Source organism: Montipora capricornis, chromosome 14 (assembly GCF_036669925.1).
Source record: "Montipora capricornis isolate CH-2021 chromosome 14, ASM3666992v2, whole genome shotgun sequence".
NCBI classification, from domain to species: Eukaryota; Metazoa; Cnidaria; class Anthozoa; order Scleractinia; family Acroporidae; genus Montipora; species Montipora capricornis.
Window position 1 is genome coordinate 49,562,969 of NC_090896.1, and position 24,781 is coordinate 49,587,749.

Below are 24,781 nucleotides of genomic sequence, written 5' to 3' on the forward strand. Positions count from 1 at the left end.
AGGTACACGAGCGGACAAATAAAAGCCTCAAAGCAAAACTACAATTGGTGTGAAAACTTGAGCCCATATTTACCTGTGATCCTACATTCTCATCATCACCAATAAACATGGCCAGTCCCTTCTTCACTGAAGAATGGTTTTCTTCTTCTAATTCTTTCGTAATGCAACCTTCAGAAAGCGCAGTCCCTTGCTTAATGTCTTCACTCCCTGCAGTTGAATCTGGACGTGTTAAGGGGACTGGGCTGGCTTTAACGCCAACGTCCACATCCCAGCATTTCCGGGCGAAGGCAGCATTTCGAGTAGCTGCTGAATCATGAGATGGCGGGCGCGGAGCTACAGGGCTATCCCTGGAATTAACTTCTACTGCAGACTCGGATAACGGGTGCATATTTTCGTTGACACCAGGAGGATAATCGGAAAGCAGGAACTCACGAGTCTCCAACTGTTGACCGTCAGAACTGGATTGAATCACAGTCGAAGGGAGCGGAGAGTTGGCAGGTGATGACCATGCAATGGGAGGAGAGACTTGATCAGAAAACTCGCCCATAGCCTTCCGTTGCTTGTCTTGAGAGTCAGTTTGCATGACAGTACCCTGGTTTGAGAGTAACAAAGAATAAATAACGTAGGCATTAAAAAAATAAACCTTAACACTTGGAGACCGCGACACCAACAGTCACAGATGTCAACGTCAGCGTTATTTTTATATTTCGTTTTGTCTTTTGCATTTCACGAAGAGGAAGGAGGCTCACCTCAGATCCTTGGGCTTTGCCTATAACGTACCAGAAGGCAGTCTGCCCTAGCCGCCGGCGCTGGTCTTCCCACTCGGTCTGAGCGCGGTGTTTTTCTGCCTCGATAAGGCGACGTTTTTCGTCCAGCTGCATGCGAAGGAGTGCAAGCTGTGACGTCACAGCCTGATCATCTTCAGCTTCGCCCTGTGACGCCTCGATTTCACCTGACAAAAGTCACACAACACAATATTGAGCGTAACCCTACTAAAAGCCGCTGTATGACGCATGGCGGTGATAAGATATCTTTCAAATAAAAGGCCTTATTACTTACTACACGCTGCTGCTTTAAGTCATTATCACTGAGGACGCTTTCCACTTGACAGGACTGACCGGCCATACCGGGGCATTTGGAGGGAATAACTCTACAACGCCTTCAAATTAACACACTCCCGAGAATGATATATACTCCTTCAGGAGAATGCGAGGAATTATCATGCAAGTGGTCCTTCAAATTGTTGCATTTTCTTTGCAAACTGATGGGTCTGGCCGGCCAATTCCGAAAAAAAGGAAAGCGCCCTGAGACTAAAAGTCAAAGGTTTGCGTTATTGATATGACTGGCACTGGACGGTTAACTGATCCAAATGAAATAAAAGGTCAATTGGCTTTATTGGAAAAGAGCAGAAGACTAAGCGCCGATTATTCGCTTGTAGTCTGGGTAACACGCTTGGCTCAAAAGATCAACAGAAACATGGTAGAGAGTGTCTTGATCTGTCTCCACAAACAAGTCAACCAAGTCTCTCTCTCTCAGTTGAAGGATTATTCTTAATTGTCAATTTGCTCCAAGTGAAGTATTATCGTCTATTACGTAGGCTGAAAATTTGATGGGGATCACGGGAAATGAACTTTTCTTTTAAAAAACAAGCCGAACCTCAATGTCTGGACTCGAACCCGGGAACGTTTGATTAATAACCCCTTCACTTAACCACTAGACTACCACATCACTAGCTACGAGGATATCATTTTTTTGAAATGTCGATAATTTTTTCCTTCCAAATGCCGCTGTAAACGTGTACTAACGCCGGCCAAGAAGCAAGCTTACACAGTGAAAAATGGCGGTTACCAAACTTCAAGAGAAAGCTAACCATTCTAAAATCGAGCCTTAGACTTAACCATTATTCAGCAATGGTTCTAGATATATGCTAGTTTTGGTAAATAATCGGCACGCTTTCCAGTCAGTTGATCTTTAGTGGTAACGTGGATAAAAACAGTTTCTTTAAAGTGGGTGCTCCGCGTTCAAATCCTGTCCAGGGACTACTTTTACTTTTTTTCTTTTTATCTGCTACCACAAGTCCTAGGACAGGGTAATCTAAATGGAGGACAATACTTCCTTTTGGAGAAAACTGACAACGAAGAATAATCCTTCATTTGAGGGAGAGGTCGTGTTGAACAAGTTACCCAGACCCCGCACGAAACATTAACATTAAGTCTCCGCTCTTTTCCGGTAAGGCCAATCTATTTAGTAAAATTATGCCTTCTGTAAAAGATCAATTTAAATAGAACCTGAATGATAGCGTTTCCTCAGAAACCCACAGACATATCCAGGAATGAGCCTAATTGCTGAAAATAGGAAGCAAATACTCAGACTTCAAGGGACAATTCGTGTTGGATATCAATTTGAGTGTGCATCTAATTAGATTCAATTCTGGACATGAGTGCAAATCGAGTAGACTTTTGTGATCTTTCTTGACAAAGGGTACACGTTTGAGTGAAGTACGGCTTACAAAATCACTAATGATGGAGAGAAATAACTAAAACTTAAAAAATTTCATTAATAATTAGCGCTAATCAAACACACCTTTGGGCTCGCTACATGACGTATCAGTTACTTGATTAAGAACTTCAGTCGGAGATATCCCACAGTCCTCTGCGGCATCCATCAGATTCGCGATCTTATCTAAAACGGTGCCACTTGGGCGCCACGTCGCGCGTTCCCTATATGGTGTGCTGCTTAAGACTGGTACAGGAACCTTCGATTTGGGACCCATGGAACTAGGGTCCTTACTTGGTACCAAATCGATATCATAACTTTCAGATCGGCTTAGTTTTGCGCTAACAAACGGTGCACAGACCTCATATAAATTGTCTTTCATTGCGGCATCTTTGTTGTCATTTATAACCTCTACAACTTTGCTGTCAATTGTTTGGTATTTCACACTGACGGGCTCCTCTAAACTATCTGCGATAACTGGTGAATTAGACTTCGAATGCAATTGTTTCGGCTTTTTGAAGAACTGTCTTTTTGGTTTGGGCGGTGACACTTTTCTCCTAAGGTTCGACTCTTGACAAGGAAGCGTGCTGTCTGTGGACGCTTTTTTCCCATTTTCATTCCAAACAAGATGCTTTTGGTCCACAGTTTTTTGTTTAGTGTTAACTGATAACTTTTCCAAAGCCTCGATTACAGGCAAATCACGTGACAGGTCCTTCACATGACCGAGCGTAAACGTTCCTCGATTATCTTCTTGATTTTGGTTTAAAGGCCGTGAAATGGCTTCAATACTTAAGCCAGTTGTTTTTTGATCCGAGGACAATTTTTTTGCCAAATCCAAATCTTCGTTCGAGCTATCGAGGATATAAGTGTTACTTCGATTTCGTGGAGACCTTTCACTGTGCGAGGAAATGTCATTATCCGAAAAGGACGAAAGAAAACCTGAATCAACAGACCGCGGCCTGACGTCCTTAGTACAAGAAACCGGTTCGACAGCATTTTGAAATGCCATGTCGTCCAGGAGATCAGTTAATGACGTGCCAGTCTGGAATGCTTGACGAACTGCAAAAGCAACATCATCGAGAGAATGTGCTTTTCGTATGGAAGGAGGGTAAGGCGATACTTGAGGGGAAGTTTCAGCTCCACTGTCCTGGTATCTGCCGATGGCTATTTCGGAGCAGTGTTTCCGCTTTCTGTTCTCCTTTCCCATATTAGTATTCGACAGATTTCCGCTTGTTGTCCCAAGCGAGAATTCTGCAAGTTCATTGGTAAGTTGTTCCAGCGCTTGTATAACTGGTATTCCTGCCTTTTGAGCATCTTCCAACGTTCTGGATACATTTTCAAGCGAGTGAGTTTGTCTGTCTGGTAACTCTTCCTTTCTCTCACTGGCTATGATTTCCGAGTCTGATTTAGAATTGCAACGTGTAATAATTGTCCTCTGATCCGAACTGGTTTTGACAGATGACGAAACATCATCCAATGCTTCCAAAACAGGGATTCCTCTAGCTTTTGCGTCGTCAATAGTCAATGAAACACTTTCTAAAGGGTAAGTATTCCGAGCAGTTGGACTTTGATCAGGATTGGCGTTTAAATTTCCGAGTTCTTTGTCATCCACTGCATTAATCTGAGTGCTACTCGTTCGATGCTGATCTCTGTCCATGTCCTTCGCGTTCGCTTGAAGCAACAGCTCGCAAGCTGACGTCAAGAAGTCAAGTTTTTTAACAACTCCCACCTTGCCCTTCGAAACGTCCGCCTTGGTTGTAATCGTATCTTTTGATTTCACATTAAAACTTATAGGAGACATCATTTGCCGTTGGTTACCATCGTAAAGACGCAGTTTACTTCCTTCACCGATCGTTTCCAAAGGACTGGCTAGCGCGTACGTCTTCCTGTTAACCAGCTTTTCTTGCCTTCGATACACAGCATCTGGAGTATGTTGAATCAGTGGGTCTTTATACATTGTCATGTGGCCTAACGCGTCTACAATGGGAATTCCCTTCTCTTTTGCCTTCTCTAGACTAAGACTAACTTCATCCATTGTATAAGTCCCTCGATCTGGCATTTTCAGTCGTAATGGACTCTTCCGCTTATCTTTTGCTAGAGATTCGAGGGCTTCAATCACAGGTATCCCAGTTTGTTTAGCATGTTCAAGTGATTTGGAAACTTCATCCAAAGTGTAGGTACCTCGTTTACCTTCGCCACCCTCTTTGCTCCTACTTCTTATTCCATTGCTTAAGTTATGCAAAGCTTCTATGACAGGAATGCCTTGTTCTAAACCAGCCTCCAGTGAACGCGATACTTCATCCAGTGTATAAGTTCCTCGATTTTGTTCAGATGAGGGTCGAGATGTTTTAGCGTCTTTCCTTGGACTGCTGCTCTGTTTTGATAACCGATCCAAAGTTTTAACAACGGGAACGCCATCTATAGCGGCTTTTAAAAGAGAAGAGGACACATCGTCGAGATCGTACGTCCCGCGTTTGCTCGGGAGAAGAGACGACGTTGAACACGTTTCATCGTTGTCTAAAGTCACGCAATCTTCAAGTTGCTCCAAGGCGTATTCGAACGAAGCCTCGAACTCATCACTATGATCTGAAGATTGCGCATACGAATTAGACGCTCTCAAGTCGCTCGTAAATCCAGCAGCAGAGGAAGTCTCTTTGCTTTTCCCCTCCTGTGATAAGTGGTCCAGAGTGACCGAGACTGGGAATCCCTTCTCTACCGCTTCCTCAATGGCATGAGACACAGTGTCAAGTGTATATGTACCTCTTTTCTCGGATGAACTTTGGTGACCAACCGCTGGTGTCAAAGGTTCGCCAAAAATGTGACGATCACCTTCAGAAGCTAGCTGACATCGTACCTCTGCTGATAGTAATCTTTTTTCTTGAGCTTCCTCTAACGTCTGTGATACGGACTCCAACGGAAATGTTCCACGCTTGTGAGAAACTACCTCAGTATCCGACACTCTGACTGACTTGCTCTGTTCTTGATCTGAAAGCAGTATTAAACCGTCAGCAACAAGTAGACAATTGTTTCGACTTTCTTCTAACGTCTTGGACACATCATCTAAAGAAAACGTTCTACGATTTTCTTCCGACTTTGCAGAAGGTGACGGATTTGCCAAACACAAGTTCTCTTGTTGCGCTAACAGCGATAAAACTCGAGTTGCAGACACACCTTCCTCAGCTCCTGCCTGAAGAGCGTGTGAAACCGGATCTAAAGTATACGTTGATCGCTTTTCTAGCGATTCACGCTGGTTGCTGGATGCCAGGTTCTGTTTCTCAATTTCACCGGGAAAATACTCTTCGATGACGTTGTCTATTTCCTGAGAAACCTTCTCCAAAGTGAAAGTGGATCTTTTTTGCGAAGTATCATTTAGGCTCTCTTCGTCTGCCTTCTCTTTGTTATGCTTGGATTCTTCTTTGCTTGCCAGATCATTGAGAACACTACTTACTTCCACGGCACGACCGCTTGCATCCTGCACTGACTGAGAAACAGCATCAAGCGCCTGCATTGCTCGTGTTTGAGCCTTTTCCTTTGGACGTTCGGAGAGCGGTTCATCCTTTCTGCTCTCTTCGTTAAGAGCATGCGCAGATACTTGAAGTCCTTCCTGATCCACAGATTCAAGCGTGTACGTGTGACGTTTTTGGTGATGTTTAATTGACTGGTCTCGGTTTTTCCTATCTTGACAATCGTCTTTACAAGCCACTTCATTAAATGCTTTTACGCTTGTCGTTCCGGCATGTTCCGAAGAGTCACATAAAAACTGTGAAAATGAGTCTAAGGCGGAGGTGGTTTGTTTCTGAAACGTTTGCTCTTTGTAATTACTTAAAATTTGATGTCCACTGTGAGTTAAATCTGCCCTAGAATTTCCTTCAATGACGAGTTCACTCAATGACTTGACTACAGGAATTTCCTCACTTGATGAATTTGCTGCATACGTTAAGACTGTATCCAAAGTGAAAGTGTTGCGTTTCCGAAGGTTTTGTTCTTCGCGGTTACTTGACGATTGCTTGTCCCTGAGGGTCAAATCCAAGCTACACTCCTCGTTACTGATAAACTCACTTGATGCCACAACAGATGCAATCGCTGTATACTTGGAGACTGAATCCAAAGTGAAAGTGTTTCGCTTAATTTGCTTAAAAACTTTGGCATCCGTACCATCATGTTGGCTTGATATTTTGCCAGTATCCCTTGCTTTTTCGGCGAAATCTTTATCTGAACCAGAGCATAATGAGCTCGGTAAGTTGTTCTCCTTTGATTGCAAGGAAGTGCTCTCCGTGAATATATCGCTTCCAACAACATCCGTCCCTTGCCGAGACTGCAGGAGCTTTGCGTTCGATTTTATTTGGTGTTGATTTCTGCTGGAACGAGGCCTGAATGACTTGAACGGGGAACGCAGCAAAACTGGAGATTCCATGTCCTTTAAACGTTTCGACCGAGGTTCATCGTCAAAGCTCAACTCAAAGGCCAACGACTTGTCCTTAACCATTCCTATATCTCTGGAAGAAACAACTCTAATCTCCTTTTCATTGTTGCCCGTGACTCCACCGTTACTGTCTTCAATGACTTTAACTTCTTTATTTTCAAATGTTCCAAATGCGCAGCCATTTACGACTTCAAATGCTCTGTCATCCACGTTTTCACGCTCACTAAGTGTTTTCTCGAGCTTTTTTTTCCCAAGCTCTTTGGCTTTTTTTCTTGACATCAAACGCGGCGACGGAACTGGTTTTGCGGCTTTTTGAAATTCAACGCTAAATGCTACACCCTTTCCACAGATAATCCCAGTTGATTCCCGCTCTTCCGGCTCCGGTTTGACATTCATCCCAAAGGAAGCGACAACACTTCGTGAACGCTCGTTGTTTAACGTGACTTCAAAGCGTGACACACCCGCTGCTGCCGATAACGCTGCTATTCTGTCACGGATGCTTCCACCGGTATGCCCATCCAGATCGGAGAATTTTAAACTCGTTTCCATTTGGCCTCACTCGACCTAAAACCACTAATACCAGTGCCGCTAGTAAATTACCATTCAATCACGTTTAAGCCATAGGTTTTGTTCCTTAGTGCGTAAAAGCAGATGCCCAATGCGGCTAACGGCCCAATGTCATCTCCTTGGCCGGGGCTGTCTCAGTAAATATCCGCTATTGTTATGAAATGCGATTAATTGAGAGATGGTAGTCTTCCTGCATGCAACCTGCAACATTCAGTGAAATTGGAATCAACCCCAAATTATTTGCAACAGTCAGCGCAGCCACAAAGATAACGACGGAAATTGCTGCATTTGTTATAATGCATTGCTTCTACGTTTTTGTAACAATAACGACTTCACCCTAATTTACGGAAACAATAATAGAAATTGAATAAAATTAAAATTGTAACATATCATCGCAAAAGAAAAGAAGAAGTTCCGAAACGCAATAAAAGGGATGAAGGTTAAAAATCTCACAATCAGTTTGTTTATCTCTAGCATACGCACAAAAAACACCGCTTTCAAATGCAGGCATACTGAGAGAAAAATGGCATTCACGTCTTTAAATCTTATTCTTAAGTTTGCTTACACTACACATCAGTCTGTGGCAAGTCGAAATCCAAAATGTAAATTAGATACTTTTTTCATCAAATTCTTCCCGTAAACAGACATTAAGTAGGCAGCAATATGTGTTCATCACAGGGCTCTATGTTTCACGGTTAGCAACAGAAGCATCTAAATAAAACGTGTCCACAAAAAAATTATCCTGCAGAATGTCAATCACTCGTTAGAGCAAAAAAACCCAATATCTGGCGTGGTTTGCCTTTCCTTGACTTGTCAAAAAAAAAATTCAAAGAAAAAGGACAACAGGACTGGTTTGACTAAGATTTGAAGAATTCGTAAACAAGGGAGCTTTTTTCGCATTTTCTTTTCCATATACATTCGAGACGTTCACAGCTACCGATGTATACAAACTATAAAACTATAATTTGAGTGGCGTTTGAAGCGGCGATTTTGACCCAAATCATCGACTTGAGTTGCAGGCCATAAAATAACAGATATTTCATCTCAAATACCTTTGACGATGTCCCACTGCCAACCATCAAGAATCCAGCCGTTGAATATAAAGATCAACAAACCTTAATGGGAAACGAGAATATAAACAAGACGGCTTCCGGTGACATGGAGATACTTTTGCTCCCTTTGAAAACTTCGAAATCGTCGGCGCTTCTTTTCACTGGATATTACTGAATCGTGAGGCTGATTTCCTTTACAGTTCAGGCAAAATACTTTAAAAGAAAACGATAATTAACGGCGGAGAACGACGTCAAGGTAAGTCCAAAGCTCAGAAAGAAGGTGGGAAATTATCTACACAGTAGACAGCTTTGTGTCAAGCAAGAACGAGCATATAATCCACAACGTAAAAAGTGAATTGTTAGTTTGCCAGCGTGACCATCAAAAAACAGACATTGCCATCTTTATCAATGACATCACCTTTTCAACGAATATCAAGCGAAAATTTGATGCGGTGTGACATCAGTAAATTTCATGTACACGTAGATAAAACGAGACCTGTTCCCAAATTTGCCACTTTCGCCGCCTTCCATCGATTCCGCTTTCTTGTGACAAGGTATGCGTTAAAATCCCAAGAGATTGACCGAATTAGAGACGGTAAAACAATCTAGAAAACCGGTTAAAACACTGTATCAGATGCACCCGTACAAAGAGTAGCCTAATATATTCGGCTGTTGCATGCAAATTACTCGGCGCTCGACACAAATACATGGATCAACAATTACCATGTTATTATCATATATTATTCATCAATATAGTTTTAAGATACTAGGTGGTACAGACAGTCTTACCTTTTCCCTGTACTTCAAAGAGACCTTTCAGTATCGCAAGCGGATGACTTACAGATGATACTACACTGACATCTGAGGACTAATTGGCGCCCTCCCAGAGTAAGAGGAGTAGCGAAGCGTAAATTAAGAGGTGTTAAAGACACGCCGAAAACCGTGTCACGCTCTACAAAATAAAAATATCCGGTATCTATCAAAAGATGAAAGTTTCTGAAAATCACTTCAAACCTTTGAAGAGCATAAGGTGCATTTGGAGCAGAGGAAGAATAACAAATAGAGAGCAGAGCAGAACAGGAATTCCTCAAGTTGTGCAACCTTTCACTGTCAAGTGAAATAATGACATGAGCCTCACCTTGGAATTCAATAGTCAAAAGGAATAAATGTGGCTCGATTTACGCCACTGATAAAATTGAAATTCTCAATTTACTTAAAAACGCTCGATGCATCATGACGCGGTTTGAAAAAATACAAAGTTTAACAAACATCATTTCTCGAATTTTCCAGTAACTAAACTAAGAAAAAAGAATGATAGCCAATTTCTCGACGTCTCAAAGTTGTCCAGCATTCAATATTTGTCGCAATACCCAAGAAAGCTTTGACGTATGGCGATTTTTTAATTTCAATTTTTCAATCAATTTTTTTGGCGTTTTGTCAACCCGCGAATCATCGCAATTGAAGTAAAGAAGATGGCACACATGACAGTTCAAATACAGCATAATGGCGCAAACAGGAGCATTCGCCGAAGAAGTTAATCAAAAGGTCACAGGTTCGACTCCAGCGTTAGCGGAAAACGGAATTTTTTTTCGGCTTCCTGGGAGAGTACTCTCTAGAGAGTAAAGGAACTTCCGTCGTTAAATAACGTGTACCTTTACCTTACCTCCAAGTCATCATAGAAAATTAGAATTCTCCATGATAAACTTCATTTATTCACAACTAGGAATGCACATTTAATTTCAAATGAACATTCGTAAAAATTCGTGTACCATTTGTCAACAACTCAGTTTCTCTTAAAATTGAACTTAAAAAAATTCCAGGCCAAGAAAAGAATTGTTCAACGATAACGCGAACGTGGCATTATTTGTTTCAAATAAGCGTTTCGTCCAGTGCCAGCCACACTCCAGACACTCCACACCCTTCTGTCCCGTTCTTCTTTACCTTTGTTATTCAGCATTACTTGCCCACCAATGCCTCTCGTTGCAGCTGTCAGCCAACTGATCCTTGCCCCAGGACTTCCCCGGCCAAGCTGTTTAGGGCTGCCATGCCTTCTGGGACTGTTCGTTGGACTCGTCTGTGCAGTGGCAAGTAAAAAAATGTATGGTTAACCTTGTGCACGTGTTGGGATATTTATGGACACAAATATCATCGAAATGTCAGTTCTAAGGAATCCCAGGAAATATATATCAGAGCGTTCTGGTCATTAAAGGGAACGGTTTAACCGGAATCATTAGCACTTATAACTCACAAAAAACTTCCTGGTCGAGTTTACCTACAATTTGTATTTCAGAGCTCTATAAACTCTATCATTTATAAAAGGGGCAAGGTCAAACATAGCAGCAACTGCCATAGATTTTCCGAAGCGTTTTGCGTGTGAACTCTTTTCTTTTTTTTGGAAACAGTTATGTATATAGACAACAGGGCAAATTTATCTCCCTATAATTGTTTTTTATTCTTATTTTCAATAATTTTACTGACTTTTATTTTAAAAGGGACATAGTGTTTGAGTGGATGTAGAGATTGTTAACCAATCAACTCCTGAACCCCCCCCCCGCCCCTCCCCCATCCCCCAGTTGACGAGTAAAATCGTCTGGCATTATACACAGAGTAAAATCTATCAGGGTTGAACTGTTCAATGAAATTAGTATATACTAAAACAGTGCATAGCGTTGAACGCGCCCGCTGATTGGCTACTCAAACTCCGGATATCCTTTGCCATTCACCTCCGAGCAATTCACATGGAATTTGCGCTCGAAAATGTTGTAATCTTTGCAAGCATAAATGAGTGAAAATGATATTTTTGTGCTACATTATCTCACTGTTTTAGTATATACTAAAACAACTTTCCACCTCAGTGTCGGTGCTAGTGGTGGACATCCACCACTAGCCACCTCCACTTCAGTGAATAGATGCTAAATATCCGTTATCTACCTAAAATGGCAAAAGTTGTGAACCATGCCTCACCAATGTTTCCGAGGTGGTATTTAGCTGCTTCAATAATCTCGCCCCAGCCTCTGACTCGTCTGTCCAGCTAATCCTATGTGACGGATCATTACCAGATCCCTCGAGGCTGCTCCGTCTTTCAGTATGCTGTTCAGCAATCTTACTGCTGGTGTTCATACGAGATCCCGACGAGCCACGTACATCAGTATTAAGATCTCTAACAATTTGCCCATCAGGATTTTTTCTAAAAGTTCGTGACCTGGAAATGTTCGTTGTATCAGATACGCGAACTGGGCCATCCTCTCCTCTTCCGGGGTAAGTGTGTCCTTGTCTATCATTCTCCCCTTTGTTGGTGGGCAGCTGTCTGGAACGGACGTCATTGACTGATGATGCTTCTTCCTCAGCACCAATAACCTCCAAATCGTCAGCATCGCGAATATGATAAGATTTATCTTCAGACTGCTGCTGATTTTTATTTGTTTCTTTCAATGAAGGCTCGGGGAGCATCGAAAACTGATTAATTTGGTGATTTCCCGTTTCAACGTCTGCACCATATCCAACTTTAGTTTCTTGCTTCCTGAAAGTAGAAAAGCCATCAGACCGCCGCAAGTTCAAAGAATGTGACACATACGCTGTCTCTTCAATGTTCTCTGCGGATGATGCAACTTTTCTGAACGTTGAAAAACCATCAGAATGTCCCATACTGTCAATATTTGCTGACGGTGTTTCCTCACAAGTAACATGGTGCTGTTTCCCATCAACATAATCAAACTCTTTCGCATTAGCTGTTTCCTGTTGCTGTACGTCACTTGGCTCTTGTCTGACATTAGTTTGAGAGGTTCTATTGTATGCGGCATAGTTGTACGATTCGTCCAATCTTTGGCTTGTAACGTCGCTCGTAACGTCGCTCCCAAAGGAAACCCCCAGCAAAGTACCCTGTGGTACACCACTAATAGGCAGACCGACCTGTTTATTTTTCTTGTAAGTTCCAAAATCCTTTGCTGGATGATCACTCCCGTAAACCCGAATAGCATCCTGGTCAAAATCAAACACATGCTCTTCCGTTTTGTTGGATTTAGAATCACATGAAGTGTTTTCTCGCGTCTGGGAACTGGATGGTTCATTTCCACAGGCACACGAGACAGAAGACGAGCGATCAAAGATAACCACATCACTAGGACTGTCTTGGGCTGCCAGCCCATGCGATCGCAAGGCGGCCTTATCGAAAGCTTGATCCCGTTTCCCGCGGGTCAAAGAGGGCGAATGCGCTGGCGAGCTCTCAAGAGAGTCCTGTCTCCCGTCCACACCTTGAACCGCAACCCCACTAGCTTCAATGCCTGCACTGCACAAAACAAGAGGCCTGGCGGCAGAATCCAGGCTCGAATGCGTATGTCTCTGACTTAGGTTACTTTGTTCAAATCCTTCACTATCAGTGGCTTCTGTGTTTAACTTGGTTTTACCATTATCGAGCACAAGTTCTTGTGACGCTGACAATGACGAAATAGATCCGGTCATCGTCTCATTTCCTCCAATCACAGGAAGACCAGCCGCTTTGGCAGATTCAACAGAAGCGTGACCTACAGTATAACTGCCACGAGCAAGCTGCTCAAATGATTTCTTCTGTGGCGGAAAGTCGGGGATGTTTTTTGCTGTAAGCCTTGGTGTCACGCTTGCAACTGGATCGTTTGGAAAGTCATCTTCTTGACCAACCAAGGTCGCTTCGTCCACTTCCTTTGTACCTTTCATACCCATTCTTTGGTTCCTTCGATCGAGTGAATTCGCAGGCGAAGTAGTAAAGAAAGTTGGCATAAAAGGAGCAACATCTAAAGGAGAGCAGGGGCTGCTGGGGGCAGTGGAATTCGCGGAGGAAACCGAGTTGGGATTAGATACCGCCGACTCTGCTGACTCTGTAATGGGTGACAGCTGATCAGAAGGAACATCGATAGGCGCATTTTGGACCTCAAGTCGGGTGGGCTGAACCGGAGAATTTGTGGAACTGGCCGCATTGCTGCGGGCGAGGAGTATTGGGTCATCATCATCTTCCATCTCGGTTCCATCTGGGATCTGTCGCAATTTGTCCTCTGTCAGTCGCTGAAGGACCTCAAGTCTGAATATATTCATGTCTTCGCTGCTTACGCTTGTGTTAAGTTCATCTTCATCTTCCTGAGACGTAGCTGCTTTTAGGAATTTATTTTTGGGTTTCGCAAAAGTACGAGGAGTTTCTACGCTTCTTCCAGCCTGAACTGCAGCCTCGATTTCCTCAAACTGGTTTAGTTCCTTCACAGAGATGTCGCTCAAGTAACTATCCCGGATACCTGAAGGAAATGAACGAACTCGGAGTAAGTCTCTGCGCTCTAGCTGAACAAAAGTGCTCTTCTATAATTGGAGAGACTGTCAATCGAATCAAATCACATGAAATGAAAATCAGTGGAGATCGAATAAAATGTTTTTTGAAGATAGAGAAAATCGGAGTATTCGCAGAAAGACCTCTTGGAACTCATTAGACAACCAAACATGACGTGCATGATGCCGGGAATCGAACACAGGCGTGGTGGTGGTCTCACCACTACGTATGCCGAGAGAAAAAAGTAAAAACGCTGCACTCCTACACGATTGCATTAGAAAGAAATTAACCTCAAAAATCGCTTTTCTTTCGCAAAACTTAAGTTATTGTCAATTTACTCGAGAATTCCCACAACCAAGCCAGAAGGATACAAGGGGCGAGTCCTAAACTGCGTCACTTCGCCTTGCAAAGAATGTTTGCATTACAAATCAGTTCGTGGGACAAGAGTAAACCGATGACCACCGATGCCTCTTACTGGTCGAATTGCTGCTGGTTTAACCAATTTGCTACGTTTTACAGCTGATTAAAAGCGAACTTTTGTGAGAAAAACAACTGAATCTCTGCTCTTGGCAAAGAATTTCATTTCGACACCGTGATATTATAAGAAATTTATTTCCATATCGTAACATAATTACATCATGATACTGCTCCTTTTTGGGACAAGAATAATTGTTTTGGTTTCACTGCTCTAAATATGCGAAATAAAGGGTATTCACTGGCCTCAAGATTTGATTAAGCTGAAGATTTAATCACCTGACAATACAGAGTCTCTCGGGTTGCAATTTTCGGCTTCTTTGATATTTAAACTGTCAGTTGATAACCACACCGGCGAGTCGGTTTGTTCATCGCGCTTGCCTTTTGATCCTGTTGACTTGGACATCAGGTTGATCCCTTCTGCGCTCCTCTGGGGAACACTAGTTGTCGCTACATTCGGCCTAACGGGTAATAATAAAAAAGAAAACGTTATCGAAGCACTTTATAAAGGTTTATTTTAGGGTTGGAAAAGACGATGGTCATATGGGGGTTCCTTACTCAATGGAACGCTGAAGGTTTGTAAGCAGGATGAACTTAAGGACGGTGCCTACTATTTTTCTTGCGCATACGTTCTGCGCATCTCCAGATACTCGGATTTCCTATCGATCATGCTTACTAATGCAGGGATATTTTTGCGCGGTTTAAAACTATGCAGAGAAAGTAGATCTTAGTAAGTACTCTTGGTATCCAAAAAGAAAATTGGAGGTAACCATGCGTTCTTTAGAGATAATTAAGCTTCAATTTAAGAAAGAACGCCATACATTTCTTTTTATTTTAGAGCTTTACACAAATATTGTTCATGAATTATCTTTGAAAAAATGCATGGTTACCCCCAATTTTCTTTTTGGATTTCAATAACACTTGTTAAGATCTACATTTCCTGCATAATCATAAATCTGGGTAAAAATACCTTTGAATTAGTAGGCACCGTCCTTAATACTTAGTACGTTTAATTCTCAAGACTAAAAGTGTTAATCAGCAACCTAAATATGTACAAAAATAAGGGAGGTCAGTAGGGTTAAGGAGGTACGGTAAAGGTAAGGGAGACTAAGGTAGGCAAAGGCAAGACTCACCGAAAGTCAAGCGATATTCTTTCATTCCTGCCGCAGGCCAGGTTACTATCTGATGAACTTGTCCCAGTGTCCTCCCGCCATGCATGAAATGACTGCCCAGTGGACTCCAGCTTTGCTCTATCAAGACCAGTTAAAGACTGCGAACGCTGAAGATCATTCAGCTTGAGTTCTGACACAAAGAAATGCAAAAACACCATAAATTCCAGCTGATACACCACAAACTAATAAAGCAATTCATTTTAATTTTAGCTTTCAGTGCAAGGCACAACAGCGTTTCGATTTTTTTTTTTGGTTAAACCCTTTTTAAACAAGTTAAACATTTTAATTTTCATTGTCTTGCATTCATCACCAAAATGAATGTATTTACCTCACCTTTCTCTAAAACCACTTTAAATTAAGGAACGTAACACATTGCAGCGGGACTTTTGCAAAATAATCACGTTATTTGAACGTTATAGCAAATACCAGTAATGATTTTGAGTAGAACCACTTATAAGTTAATACAGCTCGTTATCCTTCTTTTACATACCTTGCAAACGTCTCTGAAGAATAGTCTCATCTGAAACGTTACAGTGTTCACATTATATTTTAATAAAAAAAACAACTTTAAAATTCACTGTTTTTATCTCATCATAATAACCTTCTAATTAAATTGAAAGACCTAAAAAAATAATTATCCACGCAGATATTGACAACCACATGATTATAAGAATGTATTGTTTACATACACAATGAAAGAAAACAATGTCAAGAAGTTAATGTAGTGAGAATGTGAAGAGGTTTAATTTTACAGATAAAATAATTTAAACTTTATCAATACTTTAGTGTCAAAATGTTAAGTGGCTATATTGAAACAATATTATTATTGTGTACATGTACATTTAAACAAAATAATCATTCAATATTTCCTAGTTAAAAACATGAAAATGCTAAATTAATGCAGTGACAACATGTCGAAATTAAGTAACTTAACACTGATGAAGTAAAAATATCTTTCTAATATCAGTACTTACGAAAACGCAAAGTTATATTTATGCATTATTTTTGCCCACTTACATCATAAAAAATATTCCATCACACGAAACCAGAAACCATTAACTTACATAGATGTGGTTTGCTTTGTATCAATGATTTATGCAACAAGACCAACACAAGTCATAACAATTTAATGCCTTTGGCTACTCTGTTTTTCACATGTATATCACAGATCTTCTGATAGAGGAATTAGATTTCTGTGTTCAAAAGAATTTTTTTCTTGACAAAACAGATGTGATCAATAAGTTAACAATAAATTTTGGTATTTGTAAGGAAGTTTCACATTGCTGTGCACAGGCACTGAGTAGCTTGAAAACCCAACACACACCCATGTGCTTTTATGAAGAGAAACGATTGATTCAAAATCATTAAGATAGAGAGATTTTTAAAATTTGGTTGTTATGATGCTATAACAGCAACATTGCACATTACCTGTGATAACTAACTCACTAACTTATGGTGATTCAGTTCCCAGAATTTTGAAAATGAAGACAATATTGACCAGGATTCAAATATACTACTTGTTAATTTTTGATAATAATCATTTGTACCAATGATATCACATTTTAACCTTTGTTAACCCATTTAAAGCATTTTAATGGCAGGACCAAAATTTGCTACATGTATACCCAGAACCAACAACCCTAAGTAACAAAGATAATAATCTTATCCTCACTGAAAAGTACTGTATATACCAAACTATTTAAACAGTACTCCAATGGTGCCTGGAAACTTGGCCCGCAAAAAAAAGGAAATGAATCACCTTTTCAAGCAGATGCTAACTATTACTGGTATGTAATATTTACATGGGGTGCAGAGATGGCGCAGAGGTGAGAGCGCTCACTTTCCACCAATGTGGCTCAGGTTTGATTCCCAGACTCAGAGTCATATGTGAGTTGAGTTTGTTGGTTCTTTACTCTGCACCTAGAGGTTTTTCTCCAGGTTAGGGTTGTGGTTAGCTGAAAACGCTACTTTCCCCCAAATGCTTGCCAAATTTTAGATCTTTTGGTGAAAACGAGTTCCTAGGGACAAACGATATAACCTAGACGACAATGAACTTTCTTCAACATTTATTGAAGAAAACTGAAACGTAAACTTTGAATACCACAAAAACGAGAAAATCAGACCTCAATTATTGAAATGATGGCGCAAGTCCATGAAAGAAGGGTAACTGAAGAAATTCTCCCCCGAGAAACTTGGCAACCTTTTATGTCATTTCTTCATCAAAGTCAGTTTTTCTCGGCCAGATGTTTACTTGGAGACCGAGATCATTGTCCTTAATATCTCTGTAAATCTTATAATAGAGAATTTTCCCAAATTCCATCTTTGTTTTCTTTACAAGTAATGCAAGTGTTTAAAATAACATGCACAATGCTTTGCTCGACTCGATTGACAGGTTTGACAAGCCTTCATTTTTGATCAATCAACAGCAGCCTAATACTAAGCATGCTAAACCTGGACAGTTATTCGCTGAAAAGTCACGTACGTTAGTTTGAACACGACGCACATTACAAAGTTAAGCTTTACATTTCTTCAATTTTCCGACTGAGTTGAAAAATTAGTCTCTTATTGGACGATTTCTTTAGTGTGTAGTATTGAGGGATTTTTTTAATGAGTCTTGCTGTATTTTTTACTTATTTACATATATTCAACAAACCAATTTAAAACTAAATCAGAAATTCATTTTGAGTTTACCTTCTACCTCCTCATGCTGAATATCCCATTCTTCAAAATCATTTATTGTTCTTTGTTTCTGCTTATTCCGGCGCGTCAGAAGGGACTGTTCTTGATGTCTGGGTGTAGTTTGGGGATTTACACATGAAGTAGCTACACAAGGCAAACCATGCTTCCTGTCTCCTACAAGAACAGGACGCCGCAGTATTCCACTAAATGGATTTTCTTTCTCCTTAGTCCTGTCATTTGTATGTTGAGGTCCATTAGAAGGAGATCGGAGCAAATCATCATCAACTGTAAAATCCAGTTGAAATGGTGACTTGAAAGACAAATGACTCTTTGTTTTGACTTGAGAATCCTTTTGTGATTTCATAGCACTACTTGTCATCAGTTCAATGTGATCTGAAGAAGAATATGTGAAGTGTCCATCCGCTGCAGAAAACCTTTCACTGTCACTGTCAGAGTTTAAGACAGATACACTCAAGCACATGTTATCTACAACATTCTCCTTGTTTGCAGCATCACGACGAAGATCAATATCTTGGTTCGACATTTGTGTTTCCATGGCATCGTTTTCAGGTGATTCAATCTCACACTTTTGAAAAATCTCAGCTAAAAGTGCAATAATATTGGGTTTCATGGCTTGTGATCCATACAAAATGTCTTCAAGTTTGAGAGCAAGAACAGATGTACAGATAAACTGACTACACAGAGAGCGAAACAGCTCAAGATTATGAATGCAGTGTGCAGTTGACAAGTTCTTGCCAAATCTAATATCTGCAATAATAAAAAAATCATTGCAACAACATCAAAGGTTTACATTAAAGTTCCACACTCAGGGTTTTGCCACTGGTCTTTTTCAATGTTTTTCAAAGAAATTCTCTGGTTGGTTAAGTTACATCAAAATAACATTTCCCTGTTGGCCAATAGTCCAGTGCATAGGCTTTATGCTGTTCTCTATACAATTTTGTTTTGGGATTACAATATACATGAAAAAAAAATTGTCCATTCTGATTGGCTAGGAGCAATGCAGTTTTCAGGTACATGTAACACATTGCAGAAAAGAAGTAATTTGGTACCAAAAAAGTACACAATCAAGCACTCCAATTGGTAAATAATCAAAGAAAGTCACAGATAACCTATCAAATGCGATCTCTGGATGACATAAATTCTTGGTCTGGTTTAGCCTACACTGCTTATGCTTAATTGTGCTAAGCTATCCTGAATTATCTCATGTATATTATTAATAAGTAATCACAAGATTTTTCCAGTGCAATTTATAATAATAAAATAATTTTATTAATTTCTATTGCACAATTATCAATATAAATTTTCAATTGCGCATTACAATATGATCTTAATACAAATAATAAAAAATACAAATGTAAATGTAAATTTAAATATATAAATACAAGTAAAAAATATAAGATTTATATATATCAAAAAGCATCAATTTTAATTAAATCATTAAATTGGAAGCTTAACCTAATTCCTAAAATGCGGGCAGTGTCCCTAGCCTTACATAAAACCTAATCATTCAAAGTAAGTGCTCAGTAAACCAAATCACTAAGCTGAGCATTTGACGCTAATCACTAAAATTTACGTAGTTTAAAAAAAATTACCTACTAGTTAAAAAAATGTTACCTGGTTAAAAAATAAAATCACCTAGTTAAAAAAAAACTGACTAGTTGAAAATAAAAATTAACTGCAACAGATACATTACATTGTCGCAAATACTGAAAGATGGACCTCAGGTCAGAAACCCAAGTGGATAGATACCTCAAATTATTTAACACATGCAACAAAACGCAGAAACTGTGAACTAAATGTATCCATCTACACTGTATATTGACCCTGGCTTTACCCATTTAAATTCCTTGTGGACATTTAATAATAATTATATTAATTGCTTCTAGAACTTATCTGGAACAACAGCTAGGGCTAGGTGCTGGCCGACTGAGATTTGATGGGAATACACACAACAATGCAGATTTCCAGGCAATATGCAGTACAATATAAATTAGACAACCAAAAACAACAGACACAAAACACTGCAGATAAAAAACAAAACAATTCCATAAAACTGACACAAGCTTCTTAAAACTCATGTTGTACCTTCAAGGCTGATGACTGTTGGCTGGTAAAACAGTACAATCCCAAGCAAATTTTGCCCATCACTGATGTCCTTCAAAAGGTCTTCCATTACTGGAAATTCTGTTTGTATTTTAGGCTGCAGTTGATCACGACGAAACCTAAATCGTTTGGCCTTGTCTTGATTTTGCAGCAACTGTTCTGCATGCAGCTTCTGTTTCTTGAGTTGATTATCATTTAGTACAGAACAGAGTTTGTTGATCCACAAAAGCAATGCATCCTCCATATCAAAAGGCAGCTCTTTAGAAGAATTAAATGATGAAATCTTGCTGCAGGAGTGAAATGAATAACACATTTAAAACTTTAAAAAGACACAAATTCCAACAAGTTATTGCCATGATTCTAAAATGATCTTTCAACCAATAAACTGGCTGTGGTGCTATCGTGGCACCCTACTCTATTAAGTGGTGACTGCTAACCCCAAAATGGAACAAAAGGGGAGACCATGGTTGCTGTTGTGGTTGCTTTTCCTCATACTAGGTATTCAAAAGATACCTGCCAGCACAGATTAACCTTGCAAATAAAGAAATAACAAAATAAACAGTCAAGTGATCTACCTGACACATTGCACAACCTGCTGAACTGTGACAACTTGTGCAGAAAACGCACTCATAAGGCAGTCCATCAATGCAAGATGAGTAGACTGAAACAAAAACAACTACATGTATCAATATATTAATTACCGGTAGCAATAAAAAGTAATACTGTAGCAAGGCCGAGTGGTAAGAGCAATAAAATGAATAAAAATAAGAAAATATTAAGTACAAGTCCTTTCTTAGAAATACTTGGAGTTGTTTGATTCATCTTAAGTTTGTAGCTCGATCAGTTCAAAACAGACATCACACCATGGCATGGTTTCTTACAGAGAAGTGAGGTGCGCTAGCATGATGATGTAGCAATAAACACACATGTCCAGTAACAGGAAAGCATGGGTTCAAATCCCACTCAGGTGTACAATGTAAAAACAAAGCTACATTGTACATCTATCATACCAATGTGTTCTAAACCTTTATTGTCATCATCACCACCATCATCATATCTTTATTTACCCTGATTTTAGAGTAGCTTGACGTAGCTAGTACCTTTGAGCATTTACAATCCCAACCATGATACACCACAGAGGACAGTCTGACCAAAACAACGGGAAATTCATGCCCTAAATGCACTCCTTGCAAATATGTGGTTTCTTTTAACTGAACGTCCAACAAGGTTTGAACATTGAAGGGTTGTGAGAACATGCCTACCGTTTTTATCGTCTTTATCCAAGAACACTAGAGAGTCTTAGCATTTGCAGATGTCATAACTGAGCCAGCACTTTCCCCTCACTTAATATAAAGACCCTGAGTGTTGGTCTGGTCTGAGTCAAACTCCCAACCTCCTCCATACAATGTACGTGTACCTAGCAGCCCGGTGCTCAACCAAATGAGCACCGGTGTGTGATAAATTTCATTATATTTAAAACCAGTTTACATGACTGTACCTTTCTAAATGGTTTCCTTTGTTGCAATGCTGAATCTGTCACAGCAATGTCTCCTTCTTCAACCACATAAAATCCATGATGAGAGAGTGTTTGAATAACAGCCCACTGACCAACCACAGGAGGTTCACCACAAAAAATGCTACTGCACACTTTACAATATGCATTACCACTTGTCAAGAATTCCTTCACTTCTGGGCGAACAGTGATCCGATTCTATTTGGAAACAAACAATGTACATGTAAATCCAAACAGTAACAAGTGATATAAAAGAAATAAGAAGGGAATTGTGAGAACTGGAGAGGTGTTATTGTAAAGGGGAATAACTGAAGCACTTGCGAGACAAGTGTTGAACTGACTGAGGGTTCTCACTTTGATCTTCTCCAAGCTAAACTGGGCTTTTATAATAACTGTAAAACAGAGAATTGACTGAGGATGCAAAGGGGGCATTGACACATATTCATACATGTATCTGCTTCAGAGCTAAATGAACTAATGGTTTTTATCTATTTGATCTAACAATAATGTAATACAGATACATGTAGGTTTTGCACCCTCAAAAAAAGTATTATACTTAATGTAGATCTAAAACTAACAAATAATATTTAATAATTATTATTATTTACCTCTAAATCTCGTTGAATTGGGCTGGTGACTTGTGAAGGAATGTTGTCAAATTTCCCATCCTCTGTAGCACGAAAGACCAACCAGTACAAAGAGGCTGCAAATTTTGCCTGATTTAAAAATGTTTACTCATGTTATCTCTAGCACATTTATACAATGACAATACAATAAAAAATATATTCAAAACTACCTATTTTACAGTAAAGCGCATTTGATCATGTATGTTAAAGAAAACCCCACTATACAGCATTTTCACATGACGTCACAGCAGCCATGTTGGTGTTTCAAACCAAATGAATGGGGGCCATGATGGTGTACCAAACTAATCCTCTGGGATTTGAACTCTATTTTTATGCAAATACTTTCTTTTTTTTCAGTAATCCAATATGGTTGCTGGTCAGGTGAGTGATTATTATTATTATTATTATTATTATTATTATTAAATTATTATCATTTATTATTATTATTATTAGATGCTAAGATGTAAGATACTTGAATTGAGCAAACAATCGAGTTGACAGAACATACCTCAGTTGTCTAATATTTAAAATAATTTACAACTGTATTCTGGACACAACCTTTTGATAGCAGTCACCATGATTAATTAATGTTCCTAAAAAACGCACCTTGCAACATCGATTATTGAAAAGAAAGGAAAGGAACTTTGTGTGTTTAGGGTTAGGGTTAGAGTTAGAAGTGTCCAGTCATTCTAGCTCTGGAGCACTAATGGCACACTGTAAACTGGCTGGAAAAGGGCTCTTTAGAAGGACTGCCTTGCAAATACACTGTACATGTAATGGTATATTTATTTGAGTAGAGCTATCTAATTTATACTGTAATAAAAACTGAGTCAGTAAGTAGACTGATCTCATCCATTACAAGGTGTATATTTTCAGCGTTTCACAAAGTTGTACCATTATAGCAGATTTGTTTCTTTTTACCATCAAGCCATACTAATTTACATGTACTTTTAGTTGCTACGATCACTGTCTCAGTTTTCATTCAGAGCAACTGGACTGTCTTCTATCCATACTGAGAAAGGTTGCAGATGTGCAAGTTTGCTTATTAACATCCAGAGTCCTTTTCCAGTAAATACATTGTATAAAAGTTATTGTTTAATAGTCTGCTAACATTTTAAGTAAAATGGGATTGTTCAAAATAAACTGAATTAGGGGAAACCCCGAAGTACTTCTGATGTTATTTGGCATTGACAGAAAAGCTTTGTTTTCTTTTACAAATACGATCTGACCGAATTTGTTGAAGTCACTGACTGAGGCCATACAGTAGATCTGTAACTCAGGCCTTCTGATAATTATTACGCGATGGTGCGATTTCGCACAATCGACCTCAAATCGCATCTGAACGCACAATTCACGAAAAATCACATGATTCACAAAAGAACACACAAAATTCATAAAATAAAACATAAATCAACAAGTTTCTTAGGAGTTCCTGCAAAAATACGCCATTTTTAAGATAATTTACCTCGGAAAACGGGTAAAAAGCCTTTGTTACCTTCAATTTCGTAAATATTTGAGGTTCAAGGCGTTATTTTGCATGTGGGTGGTACAAGTCTCATTTTTAAAGAGTCGCCAATTGGTGTAACACAAACACACCCTTTGTTCAGATTAGCAAATCTGTTCAGAAATATAATACTGCACACAAAAACAAAGTGTAAGAAGCTAGTCGTAGCATACAGGAATATTAATAATTATTGATCATTCATTTGGCATGTTAGCTCTCTCCTTTCAACTTTTAACGTGGTGCACCAATAGTGCAGAAGACCTCATTTTTTTTACTTGTCCCAACTAATGTCAATCAAGATTCATAATTACTGTTCCCTTACGTTCAAGGCAGTAAAAACATGTTTTTTTTAATCCTAAAACCTTGAAAAACAAGCTTAAAATTGCTCAGAAAAAAAACGCATAATTAACAATATTTATCGCATAATAGGCCTTTCTGATTGCATAATCTGCCCTGCAAATTTGGCAAAATTTGCATTTTTTCATCGCACCCTATCAGAGGGCCTGTTAAAAATGGTAATAAATATTTGCCACTGTTGTCCATTTGAAATCTATGCTTTAAAGGAAGGTGCCTGCTATTGTTATTGCGCATACATTCTGCGCATCTCAAGATACTCGGATTTCCTATCGGCTGTGCTTATCAATACAGGGATATTTTGCGCGGTTCAAAACTATTCCAAGAAAGCAGAACATAGCAAGCGCTCTTGGTATCCAAAAAGAAAATTGGGGGTAACCATGCATTTTTCAGAGCTAATTAAGCTTCTATTTGGAAAAGAATGCCATACATTGCTCTGTTGATAAATTATCTTCGAAAAATGCGTGGTTACCCCCAATTTTCTTTTTGGAGTTCAATAATACTTGCTAA

The 24,781-nt window shown here is 39.5% G+C and overlaps 1 protein-coding gene across 5 annotated transcripts in view; it reads right to left on the reverse strand.

Annotated features, from left to right (window-relative positions):
- LOC138032092 (patronin-like) overlaps positions 1-24,781 on the reverse strand; it is a 34,512-nt gene that overhangs the window by 8,319 nt on the left and 1,412 nt on the right. For 2 of the 5 annotated variants that reach the window (XM_068879681.1, XM_068879683.1), the window contains exons 2-13: positions 22,396-22,503; positions 21,773-21,985; positions 20,850-20,935; positions 20,257-20,561; positions 18,163-18,918; positions 15,962-15,991; positions 15,433-15,601; positions 14,579-14,760; positions 11,503-13,796; positions 10,480-10,612; positions 750-952; positions 74-592 (exon numbers count right to left, since the gene is read on the reverse strand). In XM_068879681.1, the coding sequence (XP_068735782.1) occupies positions 74-592; positions 750-952; positions 10,480-10,612; positions 11,503-13,796; positions 14,579-14,760; positions 15,433-15,601; positions 15,962-15,991; positions 18,163-18,918; positions 20,257-20,561; positions 20,850-20,935; positions 21,773-21,985; positions 22,396-22,503 (4,998 nt within the window). Of the gene's footprint in view, positions 1-73; positions 593-749; positions 953-2,583; positions 7,688-8,538; positions 9,215-9,327; positions 9,491-10,479; positions 10,613-11,502; positions 13,797-14,578; positions 14,761-15,432; positions 15,602-15,961; positions 15,992-18,162; positions 18,919-20,256; positions 20,562-20,849; positions 20,936-21,772; positions 21,986-22,395; positions 22,504-24,781 lie in introns of those variants that run through there. The other 3 variants (XM_068879682.1, XM_068879680.1, XM_068879679.1) reach the window with 3 other exon arrangements.